The sequence below is a fragment of the Accipiter gentilis genome, chromosome 6 (genome assembly GCF_929443795.1).
Source record: "Accipiter gentilis chromosome 6, bAccGen1.1, whole genome shotgun sequence".
NCBI lineage: Eukaryota > Metazoa > Chordata > Aves > Accipitriformes > Accipitridae > Astur > Astur gentilis.
Genome location: NC_064885.1, coordinates 38813028 through 38833957, shown reverse-complemented (window position 1 = coordinate 38833957; position 20930 = coordinate 38813028). Strand labels below are relative to the sequence as shown.

The following is a 20930-nucleotide window of genomic DNA, read 5'->3' as shown; positions in this document are numbered from 1 at the left end:
AAAGGTTGTGCAAGGAGAGCGAGTATCTTTGCCATCCTCTGCAGACCCAGCCGGGAAAGGTCACTCTCCTCCTCGTTTGGTACTGGAGCAGCTGATGATTGGGCTGACAAAATTAAGATGCCTCTGCTAAAGCCTGGGTGAATTTTCAGAGGCTGGTCCTAAAACCCCAACACCATGCATCTGATGTGGAGGACTCCAGGCCTCTCCCAGCAACAAAATACCTGCCGCTGTGGCACCAAGTGTTTTCAATACCAACCAATTGCTCTTCCTTTTTTGTGTGTGTCTTCAACAAGATAATAAGCGTAATTTCCAGGAATAAGGCAAAACTTCCCCCTGCGAGCTCAGCCTATCTGGGAGCAAGGGGCAGTGCTGCCTCTCTAACATCTGGCAGATCTTTCCTGAGCAAACCGCTACTGAACCTGGGGCAGGCAAACAGCACGAACCAAAGATGAGTATTTTTTAGGACTCCAGCTCCATCGGTACAGAACATACAGTAACAAAACAACATCTGCTGGGCTTCAGGAATATTTTTCCTACGGGTTTTTATTGGCATGCCCTGCTTTTTTTTCAAAACAGTGATGTATTTTTTCCTGCGAAATTTTAAAATAAAGCCCAAACTAAGTACAAATCTCTGCATTCCTGGGCCTTCAAGATAAACTATCCTTTTTTTTGGCCTGGATACATGTTTCCACTTGAAAATGGAACCTGACTGGAAAGAAACGGGAGCCAAGCAAAGTGTCATCTGGCTTCAGGCTGCACAAACCGCCTTGGAAAAGCCAACTCTGTGCTGCGAAATGGCAGTGTTAGAGAGCATTCCCCTTTCTGCCTACCTAGGAAGCCTTCCATCCCATGGTGAGCGACTCCTGCAGACCAAATTGCTTCTCTATAGGAGATGAAGACCCAAACCTGCACTCGCTGGAGTGATGCTGGAGACCACCACCAACCCCTGAAGCTATACAAACATAAGCACCAAGTCCCCAGTGTGCCCGGGCTGCAGAAACAAGTTGCTCCAGAAACGTTTTTACAGTTGTTGAAGATTAAGAAAGGGACTCACCACTTCTTTGATTTCAACCTTGGGGCCGGGTTGCGGGGTATGAGGAAGAGGGCTCTCATGGGATGCATGTCACAGAGAGCTGCAATTTGCAAGAAGAGGCATTAAACACGGCACGGCGCTGTGCAGACCCCCCAGGTTTCCTAAAGAGAGGCTACACGCCCAACTGGGGAGACCCAAGTTTCCTCTGAAGCTACAAGACCTGCATGGCAGGGGGATTTGCAGCGACAACCCCCTACAGACAACCCCCGGCCTGGCAGCAGCCTGGAGCTCAGGGGAGAGCTGCTGTCCCCAGCTGAGCGGCATTTGTGTCCCCAGCACGGCCGGGCTCCGCTTTATTGACTTGCGTTTACCAGCACACAAGGACGGTCCCAGGATAACGCTGAAAAACCCACGGCAGTATGACCTGTGCAGATGCACCAGCTGAACCCAGCGTGCCACTACCTGTGTCACCGCCGAGGTGGGTGAAACACCAGCTCTGAGGAGCAGCGTTTTACCTGCTTCCAGTCCTCCACCCCTCCCACAGCTGTATTTTATTTCAGGTAACTGAGTCCCAGAGTGCTTAAGTGACATATCAGGATTCATACAGGGTCGTGTGCCTTTGCTCACTGCCCATCCCATCCCCTGGGCCATGCTGCCCTGGCAGCTTTGTCCCTGTGGACCCTGTGAGCTCCATCCCAGTAAGCCCAGGCTGCTTGGGAAAACCTCTGCACCGTGTTTCTTGCACAGAACTGAGCGGCGGGTGGTGCTCAGTAAACCCCAGCACATTACAACCCTGGGTTAATTAAAGCAGAGCAATGCAACTACTTACGGGGAGCGCCTTCCGCCATCTCGATGGCCGTTATCCCCAAAGACCACAAGTCGCTCTGTAAAAGAAAGCGGAGGGACATACGTGATGCAGAAGAACATCGTCACAGTGGCGGGCACTGGGCGAGGGGGGAAGCGTGGCTCTCCCCAGCTCAGGGGGCTCAGCCCTGTGAGCCGGGTCTCCGTGTCCTCTGCAAGCCCCCGGACCCATACCTTGGGAGCTCGTGTCATCCTCCTGCCATGTGTCGGAGCTTTAGAAGAGGCTCCCGACCCTGCTGTTTATCTCAAGACTTATTTCAAAACCTTCCAAGGCATTTTCAGTGTGGGACACGGCCACCTTGCTGGGGCAGCGCTCCCCGTAGCTGTGGTGAGGACACTGCCTGGGGAGATGCTGATGACCTGAAGGTCCCCTGGTGAGGGCACCTTAACGAGCCCTGTGCACTAACAAATAAAACCCCAGCTCCTGGATGGGCTGGTAACAAACTATTCCCTGGCTTCGGAGCTGGGGTAAGCAGCAAACCTGGCTGCCGACTCCCTGCTTAAAGCTGGGTGATACACATGCATGGATTTGATACAGCTCCAAAGAAAACAGGCTGGCTGGAATAGATTAGAAACATGAAGTATCTTGAGATACCTCAGGAGGCTCTTGTATCATGGACTGCTCATTAAATGGAAGCCTGAAAAGCGGCGTTTCGCCAGTGGAAGGAGAAACGGACACTTTTATTTACCCTGTTCCCAAGCCCTGCTCAGCCCACATGGTTGGTTGAGTCTCCTGAATGATCAGAGCCCGGAGAACGCACCTATTTGGAAAACTCTTTGATTTCGTACTTGTATCACTCTTCCTTTCATTTTCCCCCTTGCAAACAGGGACATCCGTATCCCCAGCTCCGTGCCAGAGAGCAGCGGTGAGCTGCCCTCCAGTGCCTCCTCCCCACCCCGCCACCGCTAACGAGCTGCGGCTGCACCTCTAGATCTCGTAACGAGCCCCAAAGGATGGCTCGGCTCTCCCGGCAGCAGCGGAGGCAGAGACAGTACGTGCCCGGCGAGAGAAAACGAGCACCTTCCCTAACGGCACTGCCGCAACTTGGTTTTTTGGCAGAAGGCGGCTAATTCATTATTCTGGACGCTGCGTATAGGGCTGCTAACGATTCACAACCCAGCACCCGCTGCATTGGGAACAGGACCCAGACTAATTTTGATGCCTTCAACTCAAGCGCAGCATCTCCTGCCTGAGATGGGAGGGCAGCAACGGCAAGGGCAGAAGCTGCAGGTGCACAGGGGACCAGGACAAGCCCGATGCTACGTCGCTCCAGCTGATGTTTGCTGGAGACCGGCTCAACTCCAGTTGGGTGGAAGGGATGGACTCTGCCTTCCACCCTTCTTCCTGCACCTCCAGCTCTCACGTCTTGCTCTCCCTTCGCCCTGCTCTCTGCCACGTCCCTGCAGTCCCACTTCAGTTTTCTCCTCTCTATTTCGAGAGCTGCCCTTTCCAAACTGCCTCAAGTCTCTAAACCTGCAATTTAGCAAGTAAATCCCAGAAAGGTTGTTTTTTCCAGCACAGAGCCCCAAAAGCTCAGCCAGAACAAGAGCAAGCCTCTAGGGACCACATACGCCATCCAGGAAAGACAACTTGGATTTTCAATTTCAAGGCACTTCTTCTCATTTTTAACTCAAGTTCTCCCCTAACAAATGCCGCCTTTGCTACACATCTTTGTACCTGCTTAAAAATTCTCTCTCAAATCTTATTTCCAGCCCTTTCACAGGACAGTCTCATCCATTCTTTGTTTCTGGTCAGCTGGGATTTCTGCCGCATACTTAATTATCGCAGTCTTTCCACATGATTCAGCACACATGACCCGTTCCCCTTGGGTTGCCGCTGAACTCCTTCCAAATTCCTAGTGTGTCTTTCCATATCGAGGTGCCCAGTATTATACGCAAGATGCCAAGTGATCTTAAAGCTGGAGCAATATAGAAAGAGATTATCACCTCTCTAAGTCTCCCAGAGAAAGCAGAAAACTCAGCGGGAAGCACACATTTTATAATGAACTGGAATTCAGGGGTTTTTTTTGTGTGGCGTTTTTATTTTTGAGTCTGAAAAGCTTTTCAGTCCACCCAGCAAAAAGATGCTGTGCTAATATATTCGCATTGCCTTGACTTGGGAAGGGAAGCAAGCTTCCTTTTTCTGCCCCCCCTTTTGACTCTAAGCTTATTGACATGATATCTCTAAAGAAAAAAGGAGAAACGTCTGGGGGAAAAACCGATAAATAACCTCAACAATGTGGGGTTTCTATTTGTTCTTTTTGAAAGTGGTTTATTTTTGTGAGGAGGTATTTACTGCCTCCTTCCATAGATTACACAGGCATCTCTTTCTGGCTAAGGAAACAGTGAGATCAGAGGCTTTTTGTCCAACAGATTAAGCCTGCAAGTATTCCTTTTTTCACCCTATAAATCTCATCTTTTGTATTCACTATTTTAAGCCAGTTGGCTAAACCTGAGAGCATCTGATTTGCATCCCTTTAAAAAAAAAAAAAAAATCATTTACATTTCCCCCCCCACACACTTCAAAGCAAGAGCATCAGGTGCAGGGATGTGATCCGGGGTACGGACTAACGTCCAGTGGCTCCCACATCACCAGGAGCTCCGAAAACACCCTGCAGTGAGTGTGTCGGCAGCAATCAGCCTTCTGTTTCATACCCCCAGCCAAGGGAAAACGGTCAATGCCAACTTCAGAGACGCGAGCGCCCGGCTCGCTACGAGCATTTGATCCTCGGGGACAATAGAGGGATTCTGGTCCCGGCGTTTGTGCATCAGTCAACGGCATATTAAGTGCCCTAGTTATTCTGGAAAGAGGAAAAACCTTAGGGATTTCTAAGGGTAGAAAGTAGCCTATGAAGATACCAGTCCGTTTTTAAAAAAAAAAAAAAAAAAAATAAAAAGCTGCGATTAATTAGAGCGTTGCACCAGGCGGCTGTCACTGGAGAAGCGGCGAGAGCAGTGAGCCCGGGCTGCAGCCCTGCTACGAAGCACTGCCATCAGCAGAGTTGAAGGAACGCCTGTTGTAATTGGTTAATCAGAGTAGTAAGTAATTGCAGATTAAACTATTTCTACATGTCCTTATCATTAACGATTTATGTAACCCCGAATCTGAACTCGGACTGGAGAGCTGCTCTCTGGAAAACCATCAGTTCAAAAGTTGACTGATGCACTTAAACAGCTGCAATACCAAAGCATCGCTTGGTTACTTTAAAATCCTCCATCTCAAAAATTTCTCTGAGTGATTGGTAATCGCACCCCAAATCGTATCGCGATGGTGGGCTGTTGCACTACTACATTGTAGTGTCCTACTGTTAGAAAGCAGCTACCTAGCTCCACACCAGAGGGTCTCAAAGTCCTTTTTAAACATTACCTTGTAAAGTGACCTTCCGGCACGCGCACGAACGATTTAGAAATTCAAATTCTGCACGCTTCAAAAAACCAAGGGACAAAAAACCAAGGGACATTTCTACAGACGTGTGTCCAGAAACTTGCAGTAAGGCAGAAACAAGATAAAATATATTAAAGCTCTCCCTGCTTTAAACATCAGACCTCACTGTAGTTTGAATGGGCAGGTGGGACTCATAACCCTCCTGTGGACCTGCTGCGTGGCACGGGGCTCTGTGCCATGTTATAACTCAGCAGCAATGTTGTGCTGCCACCAATCCAAAAATAAACTTCAAACAGGCTAGAGAGACATGTGAAAAGTAGGTCAGCCCCCTAAACGTCTGATTGTGTGGCAGCCTTCAGATCTCCCGGCGAATACCAGCCTGCAGGCCAGAAGATGTGATTTTGCCCTTTCTAAACCTGACCTGACTTCTCTCCAGAGTAAATAGAGCAAATACAGCATGTTTGCCTGTAGTATTTAAACATGCAGCACTGAAAAGCAGGCTAGCAGGTAGGAAGCCTCAGTCTGACACCTTTCTCAGCATGGGGAAAGACTTCTTCACAGTAAATTTGGATACGTGAACGGCACAACAAAGATTCACATCGGACCTGAATTGGCATCTCGAAACCCAACAGCCAGAAAGCAGGAGGAGACTACGCTGCTTGTCAACATATTTTTCAAAGCTGCAAGCATATACTAAATTCCTGAGTGCTCAAGTTCATGGTACAGGGGCATAAAATCTGAGCTCATACCAAGCACCTGCTTCAGATGTTTATGATCACAACTCCCACTGCAAGCACCAATAAGCGCCGCTTTAATTCCTTCCCTGCCTTACTAGTAAACGTGCTTGACTTTGCAAAGATTACACCTGTAATGATGTATAACAGAGTAGAAAGATACTCGTTTAGGTACCTTGAAGTCGTAAGTGGCATCGGGATTTTCATCGCAGGCAATGACCTCGGGGGCCATCCAGTAAGGCGTTCCAATGAAGGTGTTTCTCCTGCCCACCGTTCTGTCCAGCTGAGCACTGACACCAAAATCCACTGTGGATCAGAGAGACACCAGGGCATTGTAAGGTCGCAGACAAACCTGAGCAACACTCTTCTGTTGAATGTAAAACATTAAGTTCATTCAGACCAACTCCTGCGCACAGTCAGGAAAGAAAGACACGGCCAGAGACACTCCTGTTTGGTATCTGCTGGGATCAACAGAGGTCAATCAAGGACAAACCTGATCATCTGATGTCCAGGTTTTGTACGAAACCCTGTGCCTTTTCCTCCTTGCCAGGAGGCAATGAAAAGAAATCACAGCTCCCCATACTAATGAGAAACACGGTTAGCAACATGAATAAGCAGCAGCCTTTGTTCTACGCTTTCTCATTTGAATTAAAGCCTGCCAAATACTGGTAGAAGCCTCATTTTTCTACCTAAATTCTTGCTAGAAATGGCAGAAATGCAAAAGACTTAAGGAACTAAGGGCCAAGGACAAAGGCCCATAGGGAAATGTCAAGCAGAGAGCTGCAAAATGAAGCAAAACCTGATGAAATCAAATCAGTGAGAGAATACTCTACGGTCCACTAAGTTCACTTTGCACAACACAATGGTTGGAGATTTGCCCTGGAGAATTTCCCCTTGGAGGGGAATCTTCACCAGCATAAAGCCAAACGAGCTGGTGGTGCCATCTGTTAAGCTGGGGTTTTATTCCACTGTAAAGAGAGAGGATAGACATGGGAAAATAAGGCTTGCACCTCACTTTACCAGTGTTAGGGATCTTTCATCACTGGCATAAATTAAAACGCGCCAAGACAGCCTTAATAACATCGGTGCTGGACAGCCGAGGATATCAGCACATCATCTGTGCTGATCTGCTGTCTTCTGTATGATCCTCACTTGAATGCCTGGTCTTCTCCAGGGTGACTAAGACTGCATATGAAATTCAGAGTACTTCTTGCAAATTAAGCTCTCTCCAACAGGTTATCTTGGAAAACTAGTCTGGATTATGGATTAGATAATACTAGATTATTAGATTATTACTAAACTGAATGGATTATGATCCTGTAGGACACTACTATCAAGCTGTGGGGGAACAGCCTTTGATAATGTCTGGCGATGCACACAAGGGCAATTTTCAACCTGGGGCATGAAAAAACGGTCTTGATTGCTTAACCTGTATGTGATGGCAGAGCTGCCCAAACTACCTGTCTGAACAGAAACACCACTGCAAGTACATCTTTGCATGCAGAACCTGACCATCAACCATGGGCAGTTTATTGCACGGTGCTTGGTCAACAACACCCAAGGTCACATTATTGAGGCTGCCACGAGAGAAAACACAGAGTAGCTCCTAGTATCCATTCCCTTTCACCAAGTCACGTAGAAGTCAGTTTTGCTGCTGCTCTCCAGCCAGCCCACTTGCAGTTTCCAAGAGCTCTAACCCACTCTTACCTAGTTTAACTTCTGCATTTTCTGTCAGCAATACATTCTGTCCCTTGATGTCTCGATGAATTACTTTGTGCTGGTGTAGATGACTCAAGCCCTAGAGAATTCAGAGAAAGGTTAGAGGAATCCAAGTTCAAAGCATGTTATTTTCTGACATTCTTCCTCAACCAATTACGCTCCAGAAATGAAAGATTCACAGTTGGAGTTAAGCACTTGAGAATGCTTTTGTTTATCGTGTGTTCAAAATACTGTCCTATGTCACACGCTGGGAGGACATGCCCGGCAAGTGAGACGCCCACCGGTGGGCTGTATGTGTCACAGTGGGTGCTCTCCGTTGCAGGAGAACCGTCAATTCTATAGGGATTAAAACCAACCTTTCAGTTTCTGCAGGAACCCATATTAACCAAATTCCTCCATAGCTCTAGACACATTTTCCCCCATGTGCTCCCTTGCCTTAGGGAGCCATTTTTGTGGCAGAAATAATAGAATGGTTTTGTCTCCTTTCTGTATTTCCACCATCCAGAAACTGAAGAAAACAATTCTCTTGTTATATCGGTCCAATAAACTGGACTTCAATAGACTGAAAAGCTTGTATTAAAAAAGCTACCATGCAAATACAAATGTTATAACTTGCACATACCCCTAATAGAGACATAGCTCAAATTAAAAGCCTGTCTCAAAGGCTAAAGGTAAACTAGCTTTTCTGTTGTGCTTTTTTATTAGCTCATTAATTTCTTTTTGCAACCTACATTTTTATTTCATTCATTTATTATTTCAGCTTCAAAGTAACATCCACCTATATCGCCAGCTTAAAAAATATGGATTACTTCAAAAACTAATTTTGTATTAGGTTTACATTTCACATTAAACATTCATATTTGAGGAAGAAAATAATTTCTGCTATCACTGCTGGTAGTTATTAGTCATTTTACGCTCGTTACCTTTGGACACCACCATGGAATAGGTTATATCTGTATGGCAGCCCTTTTTTAGCCGCGTTATACCTGGTTAGAGGCACCTTTGTGCACTGGAGGCAAAGCAAAAATTTCACTGAATTTCAATAAACCCTTTAACGACGTGCCTCGTGTTAGAATTACAACTGGCTGTCAACTTCTGAACCAAGACTGAGCCACCTTCTGCAGCACAAAGGTGGGAGCCTTTCACCACCTGAAACCCTACGGAGGTCACCAACCAACCGCCTCAACGCGCGGCCAAAATGCAAGCGATGACACGCGACGGTGGCCCTGGGACATGAGTCAGTGGCTGGGTTCTGACTCACTGCCAGGGACTATTTTAAGAAGTAGGCTCACAGAGCTCATACATTTAAAATAAGCCCATGTAACTGTGGTTTCCTGGCACTGAAAGCAGTGTCCGTACAACAACGGATTAGCTAGAGCACCAGTATCTTCTGCACATCGTGTTGGTGCGGACCGTGGCGTGTGGGGTCAACAGAGAAGTGCTGTGTCACCTCTGGACACCAGCGGCAGCCTCAGCAGCAGTGTCAGACACCTCTTTTCAGAGCAGTCATTCTGCCTCATTTTCTTTCACAGAATCATAGAATCATTTAGGTTGGAAAAGTCCTTTAAGATCGAGTCCGACCATTAACCTAGCACTGCCAAGTCCACCACCAAACCACGTCCCTAAGCACCACACCTCCATGTCTTATAAACACCTGCAGGGATGGTGACTCAACCACTTCCCCGCACAGCCTGTTCCAATGCTTGATTACCCTTTCGGTGAAGAAATTTTTCCTAATATCCAATTTAAACCTTCCCTGGTGCAACTTGAGGCCGTTTCCTCTCGTCCTATCACTTGAATGGCTCCTCTACAGGTTTCCTTCCCACGCCCAATATTTCTGTTTTCTCCTGAACAAAACCTTGGTTCAAGGAGTGATAGATTTTAATGTCGGGCAACCACGACAATCACATCATCTGACCTCAGCTGCGCAAAATGTAAGCAAGCCTTTGCTGAAGCTGGCATCTCCCAGTACGTGAAACTCTGGCGTGGCCCACTTTAAGACATTCCAGTCAAACATTTGTCTTGTGGGTATAAAAGCTGCAGCATCCTCATTAAAGCTAGAGACATGTGGATTTATAAAACGTCGGGTGCTTTTTAATCACAAAGATTCTTTCCACAGACTTTATTAGTCCTCACCTTTCTGTTAATTGAAAATGTAATTCTAATGTAAATAAATCTTTGCCCTATTAATACTGAAGGAAATTATATTTTTGTTGAAGGAAAAAGAGCATTAAAAGTCAGGGAACTAACAGAGCTAAAGGGCATTAAACAGGGCTTATTTATTATGCATCATACAAGCACATGAATCATTCATGCCTACCGGCACCAAAGAGGCTCCAGCCCATGGCAGCGCGGCAGCCACGAAGCCTGCAGAGCCAAAGCCTTTCCGTGTCCCCTGAGCACCGAGGGCGACACTCCAACAACCCCTGACATTTAGGTCCCTCTGGACACGTACCCGTAAAATCTCTCTGCAGATGTAGGCGATCCACTCCTCCTTCAAAGTGTTCCCCTTCGTGTTCTTGATGAGGTCGGTGACGGAGCCCGCGCCGCAGAACTCCATCACCAGCTGCCAAATGGAACAAAAATGCAATTACTGCAATGACACCGACAGCATCCTCTGGGCTGCCCGATCCCAGGTCAGGACCCCAATTTTGGCAACGCAGTGCTACGCGGAGCCATCAGGACACAATCTCAAACCTATCAGCTTGTAATCCATACAGTTTTTGTTATAAAAATGAAACAGTAAAAGGCTGGAAGGCTTGAAAGGGTTGGTGCTCTCCAGAGGCTTGGGAACAAGAAAGAGGAGTCAGTCTGGTGCTGAAAATCAGCAGAGGAATTGGAAACCTTGAAATCTCAGACCCCACCACTACATACCCTACTTTATACTTCTGATCAATGTTTAGTATCAACAGCAATACAAACAAAACTCCACCTCTTGCATATAAGTTCTTCAACTCTGAAAATGTGAAGGCAACAAGACAGATGTTTGAAGGCTTCCTACAACCTTAGAAACCAGGTATGCTTTCCAACTTTTTTTTTTTTTTTTTTTTTTTTTTTTTTACCAGAAGGTCTTTGTTTTTGATCACTTTTGAGCAGGAAACCTTCCTTGAGGGGAAGCTTGCCATGCAGCTTCAGGCTCTCCGGGCAAGAGCTGGTGTCCTGGTGCTCAGGTTGGTTCAAATGAGACGGCACCACTGCTTGTACCACTTCCAGAGTTTCATAATATCAAATATAGAAGTACAACGATCTAACCCAGGCCCAAACTTGAACTTGTCATTGAGCAACTGTGAAAGAAACCTTATAAAAATAGCACGGGATGTACATCTGCTTCCCAGGGACATCACGGATCCCCAGGGCGTGGAGGAGCCGTCGGTGTGCTCCAGAAAGCGAGCACAGCCCGCGTACGCAACAAGCCTCCTCCGAGACCTCTGCAAGTGTTTCTCTCAGATGTGAAACCATGTCTTCCAGTTAGATCAGCTTGCTATTAAAAGAAATTCCCTTACAAGTCATGCCTTGCCAGATTCTTCAATGCGCACGTTTAAAGTTTCTTATCACATGAAGCTTACATGGCATTTAAGGTTCTCCAAGCAAGTGACATCACTTTATTAAAAGCATAGGCCAAAAGAAGAGAAAGAAACTGCAAAAGGGTTACTCCTAATGAAATTGCTCAAATGCAGTGATTTAAGAGACTATAATAAATAAAGGATCATAAAGTCCAGACACAGTACTGCTATAAACCTTCAGGTTAAATAAAATACTCGAGCAGACTCTACCTTAGTTGGCTTTGACCACGCTCCTATCTTTAGTTTTGATATTAAGTTTCTTTTCTCCTCCTCAACTGACAGCTGAAAAATTCTTTGTATATGCCTCTTACGTCAGGAAACTGGCTTCAAGAAATAGACGCGTGACCAGCCAAAGTCTGCCCTGTGCAAAGGCAAGGAATGCTGCTGCAGCGCTTACAGCTCTTCCACCCCAGCAGGAGACCAGCAATCCAGCTGGGTCACTGGGACACGGCCTCAGTCGTGGGTTACTCATTGCTCACTGAATGGGGAATAACGGAACAACTGGTTTCAAAGTCGCTTTTGCTCTCTTTCTTCCCTTTGAACGATTGACACGTGGGGAATATCTGTGTCTGCACATGTTTCTGATTAAACGAACGTTTGGGATACCAGGCCAGCAAGCTCAGAAAGGAAAACCCTGGATAGCTGAGCCAGCCACAAACACTTTCCAACCCCAAAGGCTGCCCTCTCCGGTCCCCTTCCATGGAAATTCATCCACAGGCTCTCACCAGGGTTTGGAGCAGGAGGAAGAGGAAGGGCATGCTATACTATGTACAGCAATCACAACGCTTAAAGGAAGACAGAAAAAATCCCATTAAAAGTACACAGTGCATCCATTAATTTGCCAGATTATCTTTATGGAGCTGGCAGTTCACTCAGTCCTCTACCCTGTCCTTGATTTCCACAGAGCAAAGATTAATTTTGCACCAGGAGGTGAATAATACGGCTACCTGCTGATGTATCCCTAATCTGTAATTGTGAAATCTCCTGCAGATTAAAGAAAAAAAATAAAAACAGAGAAAGGGAAAGAGAAACTCCCAGTGGGAGTGTTTCCAACTCGGCTTTTTAAGAGCTGCACACTCCCGTAACATCTATAGGAAAATATCCAGCACCGGCAGATCTCTGGCAGTACCAGCAGGCTCCAGGTCCAGTTGGGCAGGGGCCAAGGGGGCTCAGCAGCGCGCACGTGTCGCTAACAGCAAGGCACTTCCCGAAAGCCCTGCCACGAGTTCTCCAAGAAAACAGACAGCGGAAAGATGACGAGGCTGCCCGAGCGTCCCCACCTGCTGATGGGACACCCTACGTGAAAAACCGCCGTTTCCAGAAGGTTTGGATGGAACAGGAGGAAAGCTGGCTGCTGCGGTGCTTAGCGGCACCGTGATCCCCTTACGTTTTTATAGTTTCCTTTGCTCCTCAGATGGAAGGATGCTACAGAAGTCCCAACTACAACTCATAGAATCCAGCCTCCAAAGAGATGATGGCTAAGGAGTCACACCAACAGGCCAGGTGAGACTTCACCCACCGCACTGCGTGTCCTGCCGGGCAATGGAGCCCAAGAATGATAAATGCATGCTGGAGCAGGTCCAGGAAGATGATCGGGTCTTCTCAGAGGACCTGAGGACTTGTTCAGGCAGCCAGGGGGTGGACGGCTATGGGATGTGAGTGTATACTGTCAACAGTAGGGACAGGGAAGCACCAGACAAGGAGAAGAACAAGGTAGATACTGGCATAATATCAATATGTCAACACCCTACAGGTATATTTAGGTTGGAAACCAACAAACAGCCTTCCAGGAGAGAAGAAAAGGCATCAAAAGTTCCCGCTGATTTTAGGGCAGAGCTTAGTATAGTCAGGGAAGGCTTCAAACTTACCAGTCCCACGTCTCTAGGTGAGTGCTTTGCCCTGCACACACTTGCATCATTACCAATCTTGTTAAAGGATGAAGTCATGATGGGGGAAGACAATAAACTTGAAATGCAGATTGAATTTTTATTAACCATAATTAAAATTATCATCAAGATGGGCTAAAGGTAAGATCATCTTCTGAAATTTAATTTGCAAGGCCACTTATTGAGGAAGTATTTTTAAATACAGTTCATTTAGCATTTACTTAGCTCTTCGTATCAGAGTGACAGCAAACTTCATAAGCAAGGCAAATTCGGAAGCAGCAGCTGTAAATCTCTGTCCTGCTGTCTCACAAATTTTTTGTTTTAAGAGCCCTCGCAGCTTTCAAATCAACCACCACCTTCCCCAGCTTGACAACGGCCAGTAAGACCTCTGTTCCCATTGCCGCTGTACGTTACTGGAAGGGCTCAAACCTGAGCATCCCCAGTACAGAAACCCCAATCCAGCTGATGGTGAATCGCTCCAACTTGTCCCGAGGAACCCTGCCAAACCATCCAACTCCTTTATTCTGCAAGCCAAACCCTTCCGTGTTCCTATTCCTCACCCCACAAACAATTTGACCTCTTTTACAGAAAACGAGCACACAACACCCCCAGGCTGAAGGCTCCTGGAAATCCTTCCTCCTGCTGTGCGTGTAAACAGAACCCAGGTGCGATGCAGTCCCCTGTGCCCAGGCCACGCAAACCTCCCATCCCACCCCACCGCCTGGCTCCCTCGCAAAAGGGTCCCTCATCACGCACATCACGGCACCTGGAGCCAGCGACGGAGCATTAAAAAATGCAGAGACCGTCACTCGGTGGATGAGCAGAAAAGCCGATGCCCATTTCAGAAACAGAAATAGCCATCGAATTGGCACTAAGCAGCAACTAAAATACTCCGTAGGAAGATAAGCACAGGTTTTGATTGCCTGTGTTGGTGCTACAGCCTGAGCAGGCTGCGATGCTGCAGCGGGACGCCTGGGTGGGAGCAGCGGGGCCAGCGCTGCTCTGCTCTCCCCTCTTCGACGGCAGCACCGAACCGCTCTTGCACACCTTCATAAATAAATGACTTGCCTGGCTGCGCCCTGCCTGCACCTCCCCGCGCTTCGAGGCCGGTCAAGCAATTCGTGCCCCTTGGGGAGCTGGCGGGCAGCTGCTGCCACAGGTCCTGAGCAGGCTGAAAGCTTTGGGCTTAGGGATGGCAGCGAAAGGAGCTGGGCTCGCAGTCTTGCAGTGTTTACGGCACCGACATCGCTTTGAAGAGGAGTGAGAATGAAACAGCGTTGGCTTAGTCAGCCAGACAGCAGCAGAAAGCCTCTCTGCTAACCCCAGGCTCTCGGTCGGGGACGGAGGAGCAGCACCGTTCCCCCCGCACCTGCCCGGGACTGCAGGGCTTGGAGGGACTGGAGAGAATGACAGCTCAACTGAAAACTGTCCCTTCTCAAACATTTAATAATTTAATTCCTGGGATGCAAGGTATCAGCAACTGCCCAAAAATATTCTTCAGTGCCTATAAGCAGATTAAGAGCAATCCTGCTCTGAGCTGCAGAGGTGCAACCCAGTGCTTTGATGGCTTCTGCTCCATTTTCAATGGAGCCTCACCGCTCCAATTTTTGCTCTCCAGATCCCCGGTGTGACTCTGTCCGTACCACCCTGCAGCGATTCAATGGGCCCCTACAGCTTGACACGGTGAAGAAGCGCATTGCAACTATGCGGTGACAGCCCTGAGCATTGCACGGCTGCAGCGGTGCCATCCTGACTTAAGCCTCCGGCCCTAAATCACCCTAATTCCTTCTTCCCCCCAAAACTGCCCTGAATTACCCGCTGCAGAGGACGCACCGGAGGCCGCTGTATTTGACAACCTGCCCGTTAGCAATTTTTCCCCTTCTCCGTGACAGATGCAGCTCCGGGCGCAGGCAGGGTTGCCATGGCAGCCATCCATCGGCAGCCAGCGCTGGTCCCCAGGGACCGTGCCGGGTGGGATCCGTCCTGGGTGGGCTCCGTCCTGGGTGGGCTCTGTCCTGGGTTGCTGCCAGCCACCGCTCAGCCCCCTCTGCAACCCCCCCGCCCCCTCCTCTGCCCATGCATAGCAGGGCTTCTCTGTTCGTGGTTTCAGCGCACCGTGGATGGCCAGGGTAGATGACAAAACATCAGCGGAGTGGCACTCCTATCGCCCCGCGGATGTATATTAGTGTTTTAGCGTTTTGGAATGAAGCAGAGAGCCTGCAGCTTCCAGCAGCTGTCGGGGCGGGCGACGTCCTGGGGAGGGGGGTTTTCGGGATGGGGTCACCTCCCCCATCAAATTCATACTTCCTAATGAATGCCCCATCTCCCATTGCCAACCCCCCCCCCCCCCCCCCCAAAATATCTCTAAACAATCCCTCTGGGTTATTATGTGCAGTCTGGTAAGGCATACCGTAGAGCTGAGATGAGGAAGGGGAATTTAACGAGTTTAACTCTGAGAAGCAGCAGTTAACTGATTAACTGGGTCCTCCCCGTCCCCTGGGTCATTTCCCCCGTTTCTGCAGCTCACCGTCTCTTTGCCCCCTTGCACCATAGCCAGAACCCCCTTGTCCCGGTTAGAGACAGGCACAATCCCTCCCGAAGTTCCAGAGCACCCCCAGAAAGCAATACTTTATCCAACATAGGAATAAACCTACCTCCTATGTTTTGAATTTTTTTAAAATGTTCCATAAGGATTGGCCCTATGACTTTTACTTCCTTTTTTTTCCTAAGGTATCAGATTTGTGATGCACACCTCCATTGCCATCTGCTAAAATATCCTCCATGCAGCTCTTTAATTTCAGGAAAACTTGGTTGTTTAGTTCGTCTTTCAGGGCGAGTGGCTGCTATCAAATGGAGCAGCAGCACCGAAAAACCTGCTCATCACCACGGCAGAAGCGATGACAATACTTCATGTCAGAAGCCTGCCGTGCTTCCGAGAGATCTTAATCTCCACTGAAAGAGCTCCCTGTTTTTTATTTCCGTATCAGCCTCCTGAATGTCGATAAAAAAGAATTACTTGGGCATTATCAGAAACCGTTTTATTTCAACAAAGGGCCAATGAAAAATAAACAAGCCTTTATCTGTGCGGCAAGACTGATAGAGTTCACGCAAGTCCTAATTCAATCAGATCCTGAAACAACAGCTATTTAACACAGCGACACCAGTACACCTCTCCTCCATAGCCGGGGAACTTTCCCGTGAATACCTCCACCAGCCTCAGCACTAGGATTAGACTTAAAAAAACCTCACACCCCAGCACTCTTCAGTGCAAGAAAAGCAGCTTTTGCAAAATTTTTTTTCACTAGCCCATGAGAAAGGCCACAAAACTGAGAGGAGAGATAGCAGTCTGGAGGGGAATTTAGATTATCTAGTCTACCTTTCCCAGGGGGCAAGAGACAAGCAGCACAACTGGGTGATGAACACCTTCTCCCCTTGCACAGCTGGGTGACCTGCTGGGGAAAACCCAGGTTATCCTCCTGACTTCGGGCATCTGAAGGTGATGCAGCACGTACAGCATCCTCTGCCGTTTCATGATGATGGAGACTGATGAAAGAGCCTCTCTCAATCCACGAGTTTTCTAATGAGGGGTTTGTTTGGGGGGCTTTTTGGAAGTTTGGGCTGCTCTGGATGGGCAAATCATTTAAAAACCATTATTTTATTAATGCTTGTATATGCCAAGAGCTCTTTGCAGTGGAGCTGGAGGAAAGAAGAAAAACAAACCCTCTTCCCTGGTCAGCCTGTGCTAACCCCAGACCCAAGCAGCATAAAGGCACTGAGCAGAGCCCAGCTCCAGGGAAGGCTTCTCTCACTATTGAGGGCTTTGTCACAGAGTTGGTGGGGTGTTTTTCCCCCCAGGTACTCCAGCAGCACAAGGGGAAATGTTGTGGGTTGGTTTTCCATTTTGCTTTTTTTTTTTAAACAGATTATAAACCAGCTAAAGCCAAATGGAATTTCATGGGACGTCAAGGCATTTCTCAGCTTGACAGCTTTCTCCTCGCTGAATCCCAGGCCAGCTGCTAAGAACATGTTTTTTGAGAGTTCCCATCAAAAATAACCCCAACACCCAAGTAAGAAAAGCCCCTGGAGGCCAAGCCCCCAAGTCTTCCCAATAATTCAGTGTATCGGAGAGTCTCGGGTAACAAAGCAGTGCAGAAGCTCATCAGCTCTATTTCTGTCCCAGGTGACATGGAGGAATGTCCTCCAAACCCCCCTGGTTCCCACAGCCATGCTCTGGCATGCAGACGCAGGGGCAAGCAGCTGAAGCCACTGAACCTTTTGCGAAAACAAAGCCTAGATTATACAGAAACTAAAGGAAAGAGCACTCTGCTGCTCTCCAGTATCTCCATGGTCTCCCAGATGAACCACGGATATTTGTTACCCCTGAAAAACCAGGCTCTAGCAATCTTGTTCAGGCACAGAAAAACTTTGGAAACTACCCGTGGATAACCCAGAACTGACTGGATTTACAAGACTATGGGGAAAAAAATGCTATTTAGACTACAGGACAACATCCAGGTCATTATATTTAAGGTAACTCAAAAGTAGCCTTCCCTTCAATGCCGTCCTAACGAAAGCAAGGTGTCAAACTGCTGGTCAGACGCCCACGGGTGCCGCAGGCTGTTGCTCCACAGCACAGCCAAGCTCAGAATAAAGCACAGTAACTCTAATTAATTTTTCATCCCCCTTAGGGCAGCGCCCGGAGCCCAGACCTTCGGTGCCTGCTGCCCTGCCCGGCCCCCACAAGCACCGGCCGCCGGCGAGGAGGTGGGCTCCAATGCTCCAGCTGTCTCCGGAGATAGACGGTAGATTTAAATTGTATTCTCCGCCATCCGGGAATGCCGAATTAATAACCGAGAAGCCACTGACAAAGGAAGCAGCGGGAGGAGGCAGGCAAGGATTTATGGAGAGGCAAAGCAGCTTGCAGCCCTTCAGCAACATGAAGCATCTTCACCGAAATGGCTGATCAGCCACAGACCTTCCTGCCCTCCCTTCGCCGTCCCCCTCCTCTTCATTCGCCTGCACTGGCTCCGTGAAACATTAAGCACGAGAAGCAGTGCCGAGAGCTGGCAGGAATCACGTGCGCCCAGCATCCCCCCTCCAGCCTCCATCTTCCCAGCAACGCTCCGGGCTCCCTCCAACTGTTTTTTTGGATGCATTTATTTTCATAGGACAGAATCATTTTCAATTGAATATTGTAACAAAGATGTTGTTAGTGACAATTCAGAATAAAAAAGGTTTTATCACCAGCCTGCAAAGATTTTATGGCAGAATGGAGAAGCATTTTGCGGTGCAGGAAGAGCCTTTTCAAAGCCATGACTTTGAAAAAGACGGATGCAAAATAAGGCTTTTTGTGCAATACAGGTCATGGTAAAAGGACAACACGGAGTAAATAATTTGTGTTAAAACCCAGTTATTTTAAAGAAAAGAAAACAACTTACCCAGAGCTGATCATCCATTCCTGGTGGGTTCTTTTTAATAAAAGCACCATAATAAGTAGCGATATTTCGGTGGTGAGAATACTTCTTCAGCATGTTAATTTCTTGTTTGATCTCTTCCTCTTCATCCTGGGATGAGGCAAAAAGAAAAGAAAAACAAAACCAGAGTCACTAAGAGGCTGCACTTCACAGGCTCGCAGTTCTCTTTATACGTGGGTGAACTTCCAAGCACCCCATTTCTGACCGACCTCTCCCAAGTTTCCTTGCACACTTTTTTACAGCCACTTTTTGCAGCAGAGCCCTGGGAGCCCGAGGTCTGGACTAGAGACTAATGGGTTGCTCCTTGAACAAAAAGCTAAGGAGAAAACACATGCTTTACCACATTCCCCGTTGCATTTCTGAACCCTGAACCGGACAGATCTTCAGGCAGTGCGGAAATCTGGTCATTTCCAAACGATTCAGATCATGGCATCTCCTCCAGAACAGGATCCCAAAGGCGCTGGCGGAGTTTAAGGCAGGTAGCAGTCCTCTCGCGTAGGTTAACGACCCACCGTCCCCGTGTGCCACTTCAAACCCTGCAGCTCAGGTGGGAGCAGAGAGCTCCCGAGCATCTGAATATCTGCAGGCGTAAGTACCCGCTGGCCAAGCAAAGGAAGGGCTGGCCAGGAACCGAGCGCTCGCGGGGAGGCTTGCTCTCCACCCAGAGGTGCACCAGTGCCAGACTTTGGCATCACAAATGACATGTTTTCAGCAGTTTAGACATTCCTCCATCTCTTTAAACTCATTCCTTTATAATTCGTATCATAATTTACATCAGCATCGCGTTGCTCTGAAGCTCAACTACACTTGCGTTACCCCAGTAAGGCACCAGCACACCCTCCTACACCCATCAAAGGCCCAAGACGATGGTTTTCTAGAAATCATTGCACGGCAGAAGTGCTCCTGCACTGTGCATCCCAGCCATCCGACACACCGCTCCTGCCCACCCTGGAAGCAGCACAAGACTTTCAGGGACACCGGTTGGGACTGGTGGTGCAGTGGCACCACGCTGGGAGCAGGCAGACGCTGCCTGTCCACAAACTCTCTGCCGGACTAACACCGTTCCCATGGGCTGTCGCGGCCCCTCTCCGTCCTGTCTGCAAAGCAGCAATAGCTGAAGCGGCCGAGGCAAGAGAACCGCACCGATGCCTGTTTTCATGTCCTACCTCTTTGCTTTCATGACCATCAAACATGCCCTGGTTTTATTTTAAGCTGACCGAATTCCAGCCTGCTGTAATTCCACAGGCTGTGGAGCAGCAGTTAGTGACCTGATGTCGATGAGCTTTATTATAAAAGGACCAGAAGGGCTGTTAGTTCTTTATTCTTCTTTATTACCCTCGTGGCCCTCACCTGCTTCATCCTGACTTCAGTTTTACAAATGGGCAAAGGACAAGACACCCCGGTGGACAGCAAAGCTGCAGGGGCAGCTCTTCTTGAAGAGTGATGCTCCCTGACCAGGTGTCACACAACACGGACAGAAACGTGGCTTTCTTCCCAAACTGCCACAGAAAGTGATTTAATGACTACAGTCTTCCAGAGAGAATTCAGGGAAGAACAGTGAAGATGAGGACAGCAGGAACAAATAAAAGGAGTAGCTAGGTGGAGCTTGTATAAACAACCTCCAATTTTATCTTTGGTAAGAACATGGAGAGCATAAGTACCAAAGAGGAGGAGGAATGGGCCCAAACATTACAAGGAAAACCTGGGGACTCTTCTGGAAGACTTTTATCACCTCTTTCCTTCAAGCAGTCAACACAACTTCGCTTGTTTTCATTTGCCTAGGAAACCAGGGAATATAACATTTAGTTTATCAGGCCCCAGAGATTATTTTTTTTTATTGAGGCCCTTTGCAACAGAAAAAGCAGCTGGATGCTCAACGGTGCTGGGAGCAAGGAGGAGCGGTCAGTGCAAAACCCCACCAGCTCCCTGAGTACCACTAGCCAGCTCTTCAGTCGTCCCCCACCTCACGCCTGGCTTTCTAGGAAAAATGGAGATAGGCCACAGGGACACTTGGCCTAAGGTTTTATCTCGAGTCTCTCTTTAGGTTGAAGTATTCAAAACCAGGGGAAAAAAAACCCCAAAGCATCAGAGCTGTGGATGGCACCCGAGGACATGTCTGCACAGCCAGGCTCAGGAGTCCCCAGCCCAACCTCCGGCTCCAAGCAGGACTACTACTGCCAGCAATCACCACCAGCAAATCCAGCGAGGGAGGGAAGAAAAAGGAATTATCACAGCCAGCTGCTGTAACTACTCCAACCCCAAACCCGACAAA

The 20930-nt window shown here is 48.2% G+C and overlaps 2 protein-coding genes across 7 annotated transcripts in view; one reads left to right on the top strand and one right to left on the bottom strand.

Moving 5' to 3' along the window:
• TNIK (TRAF2 and NCK interacting kinase) overlaps nucleotides 1–20930 on the bottom strand; it is a 169551-nt gene that overhangs the window by 55182 nt on the left and 93439 nt on the right. For all 6 annotated transcript variants that reach the window (XM_049803969.1, XM_049803973.1, XM_049803970.1 and 3 more), the window contains exons 4-9: nucleotides 18623–18748; nucleotides 10191–10301; nucleotides 7724–7814; nucleotides 6192–6322; nucleotides 1863–1917; nucleotides 1055–1133 (exon numbers count right to left, since the gene is read on the bottom strand). In XM_049803969.1, coding sequence (XP_049659926.1) covers nucleotides 1055–1133; nucleotides 1863–1917; nucleotides 6192–6322; nucleotides 7724–7814; nucleotides 10191–10301; nucleotides 18623–18748 — 593 coding nt within the window. The remainder of the gene's footprint in view (nucleotides 1–1054; nucleotides 1134–1862; nucleotides 1918–6191; nucleotides 6323–7723; nucleotides 7815–10190; nucleotides 10302–18622; nucleotides 18749–20930) is intronic.
• SKIL (SKI like proto-oncogene) overlaps nucleotides 1–20930 on the top strand; it is a 237469-nt gene that overhangs the window by 214242 nt on the left and 2297 nt on the right. The gene's annotated exons all lie outside the window — the stretch shown is intronic.